Here is a 13,310-nt window from a genome sequence, read left to right on the forward strand (position 1 = left end):
TCTTGCAGATCTTCATAGGATAAATATCCACAACTACATCTGTGGTTTCAGCTTACTATACGGCTCTTGCAACCACTGTAAAACCAGTGCAAGACAAACATGCTGGACTCCTCCTTGCTCAGCCACAGAAAAACCGCTAAGATCCAGTAGTATGTTCAACCTACTACATCTGTCCTTTGAGATACCAGAGATCTCAAATTCTCTTCACTTTCATAATGTATTTATGGCCACACCAAACCCAGAATTAGACACTTCAGCCCAAGACTCAGACCATATAAGCTTCCATTTATTTGCCATTCTACATTTACACTGTTAACTTTCCAAACACCACCTGGTGTATTTTTGGTGGTGTAACTTAGTTGTAACAGGGTCAGGAAGCTCACATCTCACCTCTCTACCACAACAGAACTGACAAAACTGATTTTTAACCCAAGCAGTTTTACTTGAGGAAACTGCAGCTACAGAGGAGTTTAATTCACAGACGCTTTAAGGGCAGAGCCATCAGATCAGACTCCCCCACGAAATACAGTGGTGAAGAACAGGTGAGTGGTGACTACTTTGTACTGCTACCTCCGTAGCCCCTTTTTCATACAACAGCTCATGTAAACACTCATTAGGCCAGCACCCATCTCCTCCCCGGTAGGTGCAGTGATGCCAGGTCACCCCATAGCAGCCTACACCCTGGTGGTGAAGGTACTTTCCCACCATGAGTTATATAGGAGTTTAAGCCTGCTTCACACAGGAACGGAGACAAAACCAGCTTTCCGTATCTGCCTGCTGGCCTCACGTGATGAAGCTGCATCTCCCAGCACTGTAGATTTCAATGCAGTCAATTTAGAGCTCAGGTTATCCCTGTTTAATGGCAGAACAGATACTCTACCTTGGATATTCAACCAGATAACCACTGCATTTAGCCATCACAGGAATGGTTTTGACAGACTATCGCTGAAATCTACTGAACTGTTTTTAAACTTTCAGGCAAGGAAGCCTTATGCAGAAGAAAAACAAAACAAAACAGCAACATTAAAACCAACAATTATTCTGAGTTCATTCAAAGAAATACACAATGCAAGTATCCGCAAGATTCCTACTCACCTCTCCAAAGTTCTAAGTGCTTTCTTGTTTAATTCATCCTGAGTGCCCTTCAGAGTAGCTGTAGGAGAAGATACAACACTATTTAAGAGCTTAATTCCATCTTTCAGATTAAATAAATAAGTAGTTACACAAGCACAGAGTATTTCAAACTGGGAGCACAAAAACTATGGAGATCTGGTGGTGTCTGTGTTCATGGCTGGAAAACATGCCACTTTATTTTTAAAGAACTGCAAAAACCCAATATTTTAACCTGAATTCTCAATTTCATTTTTATTAAAGATTCTTCCAGCTCCCTTGTCTGAAATACCGAATCATTTTTTATTTACATGTACCACTGAAGGGGTCTGGGAGGAGAAGGGGACATATGCTGACAAGACACTAAGAGAATAACAGGCCCTCTGCCAGGTTGGTGTATACAATTATTAAAGCAGTAACTAGCAGCATATTCTGACTCAGACACAGACCATCTTCACCACCATCTTCACGTAGGAGGGTGTTGCAGGTTGAACACCAGGAGCCAAATTTACAGCTCTATGACAAATCCCTTAAACTACCACCTCCCTTGAGACCACAACAGACTTTTAGGCTTCTTCAGGTATGGCATTAGCCACTAATGCCCTCCTTGGTGCCTGTAATTGCTTGACTAAAGGATCCTGCCCACTGCAGGCACTTCTCAATGTGTGACTTAATTCCTAGCCAAAACCACAAAAGGAAGAGAAGAATCAAGCTCTTTTTGTGTCAGGGTATCATGAGATAACATCATTATCAAGAGCAAGGGGAACGGAGGAAGAGCTAAGAGAAGCATGGCTTTCTCAGATCCAAAATATCTGGAAAGCTAAGAATAATTTTGAGAAGTACACTGGCTGTCTTGTTCTGGTTCTTAGTTTTCAGATCTTGCATAGCAGTTGTTTCTTCTTCTACCTATCCTAAATTTGGGTCCTACTGATGAACAGCACAAATAAGAGATGAGTAGTTAATCCATCAGCAAACATCCACCTATTAATATATTTGACTTCATACATCAAATCAGTGTAAACTCCAGAACAGAAAGTAAGTAGTATATACTTAGGCATCAAAACCAGATAAAATTCAAGTATTCTTAAAAGTTATTAAGTGTTCCTCTACAAGACATAAAAGTCCTCAGATTCTTTGGATTTGCAACATGCTAGTGAGTGAAACTTTGAACGCAATCTATTTTGCCAAAGTAATCATAGCGATCAGACCTTTTTTTTATTCCTACATCTTCAGAACACCAGGTTTGCCTCTGCAAACTACTCAGCTTTGCCTCTGCACTACTGAGAAACAGCGAGTCCCACCTCCCACAATATGAACAGCATCTTAATCTACAACTAAGTTGGAAACCTGGTTGCCCATCTCCAGATTTGTGTCTGACTTGGATAAACATATGGAAATTCATGTTTGACAATACTGAGGACTGATGCTGCAAGTTAACTGTGCCTTTACAGCTAAAGGAGATTTTTTTTTAGCATCAACCAGTGCTGTTGGTATACTGACGATTTATGAAATCCACAAAGACTGACAGAAAAAGTTTCCAATTCCATCCCTGATCTGTGGCCTTATACCAAAATTCTAAATGAAATCACAGGTCCAGCAGCACACTCTCTTGTTTCTGAAAGAGTGAGCGTCTATTACATCTACAAAGATTTCAGAAGATGTGAGGTGGTGATGTTAGATAAGAAGAGCACTTGTATTTCACAATGCATTCTCAACCTGGTCTTTCCTCTTTAGCGTTTATTAAATTCATCCCACCTTCTCCTGCCTTCAACGGATTCTTCACCAGAACTAAGGGAGGCAAAGCTGACCACGCAGCTTATTTCAAAACTGGAACTCCAAGACGAAGAGAAAGGTTTGCTGTTGACCTGGAGCCACTGGGAACAAATCTGCAGAAACTTCAGCATAGCAATGAATGGGCATTTGATACGAACAAGAGATTTGTGCTTCTAAGAGTGAGGCAAAAGTGGCAATAACTTCCTCTGAGGATACATCTTTCAGTGACTTCAATGAGACACTCTTCAGATTTCCCTCAAATAACTGAGTGATTTGCCATACTGACTTAAAGGCTAGCGATAGGAGGAAAAGGCAGATGTTCCACTGTTTCACAACATAAATCAGATGCTAAACTAGAAAAAAATCCAAAGCAGATGTTTTGAAGACTGTTTCTTTTACATTAAAAAGGACACTTATTCCAACATCCGAACTAATGTCTTGAAAACTCTGAGAAGACTTCTCTTCCCGAAGAAAAATTTCCAACTCACATTTTGCTGCACCAAAGTATTTTTAGAGCCAGAGTAGAGCACATGCCTCTACAACTCCATTCTTTAGAAACCACCTCCTTCCCATACTGAGGATAACAAATAGATTGTAATGGACAAATATAGAAAACCTTCTATCTCTGAAAATAGTCTCTGGGATCTTGTATAGCATTAGGGACAGTTTATACAAAATCTAGGCAAAATGCCCTAAAAAGCTAGGCTGTTAAGCAGAACTCAGTGTTCAATGAACTTAAGATATACATATATATATGAGAAAGTTCAGGCTAGGAAGGACATACGCTTCTTGACACACGCTTTCTAGGGGGAACTATTCTGAGGCACAGAAATGGAGAACTGAAGAGAGCTACAGTGCCTGTTAACCCCCATGTTGGAAAGCAGGTCTTAGAACAGCTGATCAGATACCGCTGGCTGAAAAAATACAGCAGCTTGCACTACTGAAGAGCACAAGCCACTTCCCCATACACATGCCTTGCAGAATTCTGGTGTAACTTGCAAGGGTAGCACACTTCCAGGATACCATACAGTCATTTTAGCTTTGTTTCAGGCTCATTTTCATGAAGAAGTTGGTTTATTCCTATAGGACCAATCTGACAGAAAAGGTACTGCTTGCATGGGGGTGGGACTGCTAAGCTGATTAGGAAACACACTAGCCTAGCTTTTATTCAAAGAAACTATGTTAGAAGGCCCTCTACCTATGTTAGAAGTTATAGAAGAAACAAAGTCTGTTCCCACCTGTGAGCTTGATGAAGGTCACAGCTAGAACTCTCCCAAACATTGGGACTTCAAGACCTTCTGGCTACCAAGCACCAAATCTGCAGGAGCCCATTGTCCAGTCATTCAAACTCCAAGCAAGCAGCATCAAAAAAACCCCAAACACTTCTTACACTCAGTGGCCTGTATCTAGTCAGATCCACATTACCAGTGAGGTAGATATTTTTATCTTGTTTACTTCTAAGCAGAGAAAGAAACGACATCACAGAGAGGTTGAATCTCTGTAGGGAATCAGTATCACGCCAGGAACTGAACTCAAGCATTTCTGACTCCAGTTCTTAGATTGTAATTTATGAGTGGGTGACAAAAATATGAAAATAGATGGAAAATTTGACTTTTTGTTGTGTAAATAAGTGAAAGAAATGTATCGCAAATATCCAAGTAAAGCACACCAAGCATTTTTGGCCAAAGTCAGATTATCACCTCCTAAGTAATGATTTGCAATTATTCCTTTACCTAAAAACTTCACTTTTGTTACCAGACAGTTTTCTGAGGAAGTGAAAGGTCTCCATTTGTCTTGAAATCTGATTGTTTTCCACGTCCAGTCAGCCCTAGAAGCAGTTTCTAATAAATTTCCATTGTTTTCACTGACAACTTTGAATGGATGCTCTCTATACAACATATTTGGCAAACAGGATAACTCACCGTCAGTAGCTTGAAGACTGTATGTCAGCCCCAGTGCCAGGTAACCCTTTGCTAAGGACTCTCCAGCATCTTCACCCAGGTCTATCACCATTTTAGCAAAGTATTCTCCTTCTTCCAGCTGCAAAAGAGGTAGGTTGAAAGTTAGAGGTAATTCCTGTATACTTGCTTCATTAAGATTATCCCATTAAACTGTGATCTGAGAGCCATTCACACAAGGGGCTTTCAGTAATCACAGTAAACACTCATAGAAAGGAAGACGCAGAAGGTCAGATTAGCAGACCTTGGTGCACATCACAGTTTTGAGAAAAGTTTTGGTTTCGTTCTAAGCCTCCACTCCAAACTATTTCCAGATGTTTAAGGTTAATGAAGGACACTATCTTATTTTTATATTTCCTTTCAGGCACATTTCAATCATACAACCTTAAATACAAATGTGGGATCAACTGACTACTTGCATACTACGCCAGCAGTACATTGAAAGGTCTAACAAGTTTCTTCCTTCAAAGGAAGACCATCTAGTTTTGCTGTACTATGTTTTAAAACCTTAGCAAATTTTACTTCCTTTTAAAACATTACCAGAGTAAATCAAGAAGGCACTTCAGTGCAAGCTGAGTTCAGCTGCTGCTTGCAGCTCTGCTGCCACAAGAAAGAGACAGCAAATTCCGGACACAAATTCTGACCTGAAATACCATGCTACCTTAGCAGCTCATGCTGCACTAGCCACATTTTGCTTGAAAATGCATTTTATATTGCAGATTATAATGGGAAGAGAAAGCAGTCATAACCTCTCAGGATCAGCCTCCAAAATAGCGAAATATGTAAGGTAGTCCCCTACTACAGTACACACTGTTCCCCCCAACCTTCCTTTCCAGCTGACCACACAGGCCTAAGTCTAATAAAAATATAGAGCTTTAGTATCTTTAAAATCAAAATTAATGAGAATTTTAAACAAGAAATAATTTGAATATTTTACTACAGAATAGAGCTTTCCTCATTTAAAACCTTAAACTGTCATTAACATCACTCACCAATTATAAGTAGAAAAGACTAAGACCCATAAACTGTACATATCTGGAGAGGTACAGGCAAAAGCTGTTAAGTAATGCTTGAAAGACACAGAGCCTACAGGAAGACCTCATTTCTGTACAAGATAGTCTGCAGATCCTGTCAACCATAATCAGAGTCATCCCTAATCAAGAATCAGACAGCATTACAGTATCCAAAAAATCCTGCTTTTGGAAACTTTTATTACATGACAATGGACTTTCTGAGATGGAGTTGTTTAATTTTGAGGAAATACACTTTTATTTGAAACCCAACTGTTTTAGATGCAAGTACTGCAGACTTAACTGAAACGTGCTCTCTTAATCCTCAGCTTTGTGAGACTTCAGCACCTCATAGCTCCTTAACATCTAAAAGGAGTGATCTGTAATGAACTGGAGCTAAAATGTACCAGCAGACCAGGAACTTCCCTTGCACAGTGACCTGTTAACACACTACTTATGAACAGAATCTGCTTGACTTGATATGCCATCCTGTCAATGAGCCTCCTCGTTACACCACTTGAAGACATTCAGGTGACAACATTAACTAACAGCTTCATAAATGAAGGAGTTGGTATTTATTAGATGACATCAAACATAAGAAAACATTACTGTAAATAGTCCTACTGACTTCAATGATGCTCAGATGAGACCCTTTAAACACTAATCACATCAGGAAGACTGAGGTTTGTTCCAGGAGATTTCTTAATCGTGTCAGTAGCCCTACTGATTTCCCTGCCACATGTTGAAGCATGTTCTGGACCAGAGCCTAGGGCAACGGAAGAAGAAAATGTCCCATGATTTGCCACACAGAAAAACAAAAACAAAACATGACCAACAGAAAACCCCCTCCCATGAAACAGTAACTGAATTCATCAGCTCTCGGGAGCTTTAATGTAAGACACAAAATCTCTGCAGCCAGAAAATCCATTATGCACCTCTCTGCCACAGTCAACAGCTATATTCCCACTCTCTTTCTTCATTGTTTCTCCTCCCCACACATACTTTCACCCAAAAAGTCTCCATTATATGAAGAAAAGAGCTATACAAGGAACTCTAATGACTAGCAAACAAGGGCAGGGGCGGGTAGAGCATAGGAAAAAGAGATTAAATGAAAGGTTTGGAGATGAAAAGGAGGCATTTAAAATTGGAGAGATTTTGCTTCATTGTTTCTGTGAATGGTCACCTGATGGTGTTTGCAGTCTCTGACTGATGGCCTACACCGCATAAATCAGCAGCACGCCATTCAGCCTCCTTCCCTGCCAGGTATCCAGGGCCACCTGTGGGTGTCAGATTAATCTATTGTACAAATAATTAAAGCCACAACTTTTCAGAATGGCTGAAAGAGCACTTCCAGCACAAACATTCTTGTAAACATTTATTCATACTAACACTAATGGCACTTTGACCAGCCACAAAGATTCTGATGAATGCAAACCTGGGTCAGCAGAACACTGGTTTGAAAATAAGTAGCCTTACAAACTCCAGCACAGCTGGTTCTGTTTGAGAGCATTTACTTTTCCTCCTTGCAGCACTCAGCCACTTCCAGCCCTGCTGTGGCTGCCATCTGCCCCCCGTTCTCCCACTCTCCTACTCTTCAGTCATTCTGGGCATGGGTAAAAGGCCAAACCTTACACTCACGTCACTCACTGTGGTGTTTCAACTCTCCCATGCAAACTGCCCTTACCAGACTGCAGACTGGATGAAACCTCCCTCTCCATACATCTGAGTAAAGAACCCATGGGGAGCCTGAGCTGCGATCTGCCAGTAAAGTTATATCTGTGGGGGTCCTTAAGCATACGAGATGTCTCCACTCTGTGCTATAGCAATAGGAAGGGAAGAAGGGAAGGCCTTCAAATGAGGCACCAAGCCTTCTTGAGTCCCAGCAGATACAACCATTCCCAGCTGCAACTCCGGCATGCTGCCACGTGGCCTGAAGCAGCAGGAGCTGCTCTCCCTTCCTCCTCTCCCCGCGTGGTGCCAGGTGTGTGGTCTCACCCTGTGGAACTCCCAGAAGTCATGACCTCAAGGTACACAGAAGTGAGCTAAGTGGCAGAAAGCTTGTCAGGAGAATCAAGACATCAATTCCTGCTCCTACTGCACAGCCAGGGGCCAGCCTCAATATGAGGGGAACCTAAAAGACTCATTCACTTCAGAGGAGGACTCCAATCTTAAGGTGACACAACACTGCACTGGAAGTCCAAGGAACACGGATCAAAATTTCTTGTTGCAACATAGAGGCCCTTGGCTAGAAAGCTCTGAGCCACGGGATGCCACACGTCCTCACTCACAGCAGGCATGGCCCGGCATCACTTTGTGATTAGGAGATACGCAGTGTACTGCTGTTACCTGGTCCCTCGCAGCGCCAACAACAGCTCCCCACAGCATGGAAAAGATATTTCTTTGGGCATCAAGAGTGCTGGGAACAGCTGGAATTCAGTTTCCTTTAGAACCGCTACTTGTTATTCTCTCAGAAGCAAGCAAAAAACAAAGTCTCGAAGCCATATAAAATATAGCTCCGATTTGGCCCTTACTGTTCTTACATTCTTCTGCACATTTTACACTGAATAGCTGGTGTAGAAAAGCGCAGCACCGCAGGCTGCAGGGAGATGTTCCCTGCCTCTGAGACCTGCATGGAAGTAAGCTCAGAAAGCAGGTCTTGGGGAAAAACAACCTAAAAGGAAGTTCTTTGTATTTTGAACTCGAGCCATATAAACTGTGAGGAGGCACCTGGAGGCACGTAAGCAACCTCTCCACCACACCAGAAGCAAGTACACATCTGGCACCTGGAGAGAGACAGGCTGCCAAACTGTGAGCTGACACCAGTTAAGATTGTAATATTGTGGGGTTTTGTTGTGTTGGGTTTTCCTGTTTGTTTGTTCCCTGCCCCGCCTCTCCCTTCCACCCCCTCTATCATCTTTGTTGGAAAAGGAACAGTTGTTAGCTGCGTAACCCTGAGGGTTGTGTTCCCTGCAACAGAGAGTGGCTGTTCCAGCCAACCTTGTTATTTGACTGTGGGTTTCGGTGTGTGCTCAAGCCAAGCCTGGGGGCACACTGACAAGGGAGCGGGGAACAGCAGGTGCTGTCCCCTGGCCCATCGCCACCCAGCTGGTTTCCAACTGCCACCCAGCTTGTTTTTAGAAAAGCTCAAGCCCTACGCCACTGAATCAACACCCTCCAGGACTGTAAGTGGGAGCTGGAGTTCTCACTGGCATGGACTTAGAACAATTGAGGACAAGCAAATTGATGATGTACAGCACTGTGGAAATGGCACCTTGCTGTGCTGAAAAAGAAGAGTGTACAGGGGAGGAGGCAGGAAACAGCAGGTGACACTGGACTTAGGACAGCAGACAAGGTTAGTGAAGCAGGGGAGTTTGGACACCAGCAAGACTGAGTGATAGCCAAGCACATAAGGGACCCAAATCCTACAGAATGGGTATCTATGCAAAATTATGCATTATATTAACTAGTTGGATTGACCTCTTAATATTTTCGTTATAATGGGTTGTAGCTATAGAGACTAATTTAAAGAGGAGAAAAAATTAAATATTGCAAAAGGAGAATGAGATGAGGAAAAATGCATAGAAAGAAAGTGGTCAATAAGGCATAGCATAAGGTAAAGGTTTTGTCCCACAGCCGTTTACAGCATACAAAGTGAATCATGTTACTTATGTCAGGACAAAAAAATCCTGTGCTTTCTATCGTTGGTCTAGTCAGCATTTTCTCCACGTATCACCAGTGCTAAGCCCACTAACTTACTCTGCATGTAAGCACAGCCCCCAACACTGAGGAATACTTAGGCCTTTCTTCCACTGTAGCAAAAACAGATTGGTTCACAAGAGAGATGCATAGAAGACAAAATTCTTGGTCATTTTTTATGTTTAAAAATTGGGATTGCCCCAATAACAGCAGCTGTGACGTAAGCAAGTATGTCTTTTAAAAGCTCAAAGAAATCTGAAGTAGGTCCTTACCATACACTGCTTTCTCAGTTGCCTCTCACCCTAGCGATGTCAGTCCTCTAGAGTGTCCGCTCAGCAGGCAGAATAACTCCAACAATGGGACTAGATTCAATCTTTCAACATTATTCATACAGCAGTAAGGCCTAAGCATTTCCACGTGACTCCAGGGCTCCTCAGTGACTGGGTACAAGCACATGCACAGCATTTATTATCTATAGTGACAGGGTCAACAGCAGACAGAGGGAGAGAGAAGCACTCTCAGATTAAGTGGTCTATGAAAGTAATGAATGATAAGCTGTTACCTCAGAAGCATGCAGCCCTAAAATCTACATCCTGCCACCCTCCCACCCCATGCACCACGATGTATTGACCTCATGGTATGTCTTAATTTTTGTGACTCTGTGCATGGCCTGGCCCGACTCCTTCCTTTCCCTGCCTGATGGCACAATCTCCATCTTCCCAGTGAAGTGCTGGAGCAGAGCATGTCACTCTGCACACCAGGATGGGCGAGTTAAAAGAAATAAGGGAAATTTCTGAGGCACACCACCGGCTTGCGCTGCAGATTTTTCCATGGGGGAAAGTCCCTCCAAAAGCTCATCCTAGCTGATAATACTGGCATAATTTGGTGCTAAACAAGTTTAGCACAACATCACTATTTCTGTGGTTTCAACTGTGGGGCAATGAAAACAGTAAGAACATGCCTCATGTTTTCCCACTCTCTGTCAGAGCTGAGTCCTGGAAGATTCATGCCTATCCTAGGACTACAGTCCATTTGTCTCTATGCGTATTTACAAAGTTTTCAACATGTCTCCATTAAGATCAACGGAGTAAAAGGCACAAGAAAGCATCATAGTAACCCTAAACCTCTTTAAATACGGCTCCTAAAATGAAGAAATTCAGTATTTAACACTTGCCTGTAGGCAGAAGTTCTGGTTTTAGCATTTTCACAAGACCTGCCATAACAGGATCCCAGAGAACCTAGATTAGTAGTGAAATTAACAGCACCACACTACTACAATATTAAAAACAACAGCTCATGCTGCAACTCAAAAATCAATGCCAAAATTGGCAAATGAGTATGCAGCTGAGGCCGTGCCAGGGATGGCTGAGTGGAAGAGGAAATCACTGCAAGCCTTTTACTAAGTGGAGCTCTGAATCTATAGTGGGCCCAGGTGGGACAACCTCAGTATGGACATATTCCACCATAAGCTATGTCAGCTTTCCTGTGAAAATTTAAAACAATACTCTGAACTTCAATCATCAAAAACTTCATAGTGCATTTTGGAAAGCTAGAAGACAGCTGGCTAAACACAAAAGGGCTTTGTGTTCACTTGCTAGAATCATTCATGTGTGAGTTCAGCAAACCATTGTGCTGAAACTCCAGCAAACTGGAAGGCTAAGCAGCATGATGCCTCAAAAATAGTTCTGAGCCCACTACAAAGACATTTAAAACACTTGTTTAATGGGATAAATACAAAAATTTTCTGTGAATTTGGGACTTTTATATTGTATCTCATGAGCTTTATTAAGGACAGGTCCAACTGCATCCTGGCTAGACAAGTGTGGTCTATACAGGTACACTAGTTTTGGAGCTTTTCTGGTCCTCCAAGACAACTGGCATAAGCTTTAGAATTAATGAAGTACTGATCTACTGTTCACTCTGCATTTTTAATTTGTGAAAACCTGTAATTTTGAAAAAAGGTAGCCAAAACACTGCTTATGTCACTCAGTTGTTTACTGCAGGTCCGATCCTGAAAGCTAGTGGTTGATGGGGCAGATCATGTGCTGATGTAAGCCAGCATGGGGCCAGTAATGTGCCAGTGGAGTAGCGCCAACTGACATCAGCTAATAATCTGGTCATACTGTCACAACACGAGCTGAGGGCATTTAGTTCTTTTCTACTTCAGGCTCTGTTACATATTGATTTGCATGGCACAGTATCAATGTACGTATGTTTTCACTTTGATTTGTTCTGCATTGAGAGATTATTTCATAGATGTGATCTAAGCATCCTCAATGTTGTAAATCACTATTGTACATTTTAATTAATTTCTTGTTTTCTCAAATTCTCAAAGTGTGCTGAGACACCATGTACAAATCCAGCAAACGAGTTAAATGACCACTAGATTAATTGGGAAAGAAACTGTTCTGTGTTCCTCATGACATTCTGTAACTATCCAGCTGTTTTGGGGGTTTTTTAATTGCTGGTAACTGAAATAAGACTAAAGTACTGCTTGTCTGTGGACCATAAACAAACTGAGTACAATACTGCACCAAAATCACATAGTAGAGTGATGCAGGACATAAAAATCAGCTGTTTCATTTGGATAAATGGTGATCTGATATCACCCTTTTCCTGCATAGCCAGCAAACAAGTACATAGATATATTTCCTAATTGAGAAATTAATCATATTTTATATGTTCTGAAAAGCAAGATATATTTGAGCATTTGTAACTGTTAATATTTGTCCGCTAGACTGTTTCCATGCCATATCTGTCCTCCTTTCTATTTATACTGGCATTGATCAGTTTGTTCACTTCCAGCTTAAATGATTCAATTCTGATTTGATTGCCATGTAATTTAAATGCAAATAATTACTGTAAGGATGACATTTAGAAAAACAGCTCTGCTAAGCAGGAAGGTTTTCATTAGGCACAGGAGTTTGACAGTAATATCAGAAGCATTTCTTTGACTCTGAGATATGGGAATCTATCATTTCAGTTATTTTAAAAGAGGCTCCGATTTCCCTCTGACTGCCCTTAATTAAAACTTTTCTATACCATCATCAAGTTTCATATCGCAGTGGAGCATCAGCCATTGGGAGGAAGGGGGGAGAATAACATTTTTAATTTGGTTTTAGTTCATAAGGTTGCACTCTAGATAACTGCAGTAAAATTACTCTTTTATGAACTCACATTTGTATTTCATACTGCACCTCTGTTCTGAGCCAGGGTATGACTGAAAAACACTGAAAAGTGTTTGATACAAGGAAAAAGCAGTAGATTGAGGAAAAAAACCCTATTCCTTTGCAATTATCAAAACCAGCTCATTTTCTCCTTCTTTCTCCTATTTTTAGGGTTAGACTGTTGCTTTATCAGCTCTGCCATTACGAGAAGTTTGGAGATACTGGGTTGCCCAAGGACAGAGTTGTGACCGAATTACAGTCTCGCCTTCTTTTCCGAATGTATCTGTAACCAGGTATTCTTCATATTCTAGCCGTGCTAGCAGATCCAAAGAGATGCTGGGGAAAGCACCAATGAGAATGACAAATCCTGGCTCTGCCCGTTTCCTGGCATAGCAGCATCTTCAGTTTGGGCTCATAATTTCACATTCAACTCCTCATCCATCACAGTGTGCATACTTTAATGGCACCATTTGAAATTTAGTCCTCAATAGTGATAGCTGCATACACACTAGGGTAGCGCATGAAACAAAAGGGATTTATGCCATTTCTTTTCTCACAGTACAGAAGTCTTGTCCTTTCACCTCAACACACATCAA

At 41.6% G+C, this 13,310-nt stretch overlaps 1 protein-coding gene across 2 annotated transcripts in view; it reads right to left on the bottom strand.

The window, feature by feature from the left end:
* Positions 1-13,310, bottom strand: part of TTC7A (tetratricopeptide repeat domain 7A) — a 176,334-nt gene that overhangs the window by 103,157 nt on the left and 59,867 nt on the right. For both annotated transcript variants that reach the window (XM_065630962.1, XM_065630963.1), the window contains 2 exons: positions 4,806-4,923; positions 1,096-1,153 (listed from right to left, as the gene is read on the bottom strand). In XM_065630962.1, the coding sequence (XP_065487034.1) occupies positions 1,096-1,153; positions 4,806-4,923 (176 nt within the window). The remainder of the gene's footprint in view (positions 1-1,095; positions 1,154-4,805; positions 4,924-13,310) is intronic.

Source organism: Caloenas nicobarica, chromosome 3 (genome assembly GCF_036013445.1).
Source record: "Caloenas nicobarica isolate bCalNic1 chromosome 3, bCalNic1.hap1, whole genome shotgun sequence".
Classification (NCBI taxonomy): Eukaryota; Metazoa; Chordata; class Aves; order Columbiformes; family Columbidae; genus Caloenas; species Caloenas nicobarica.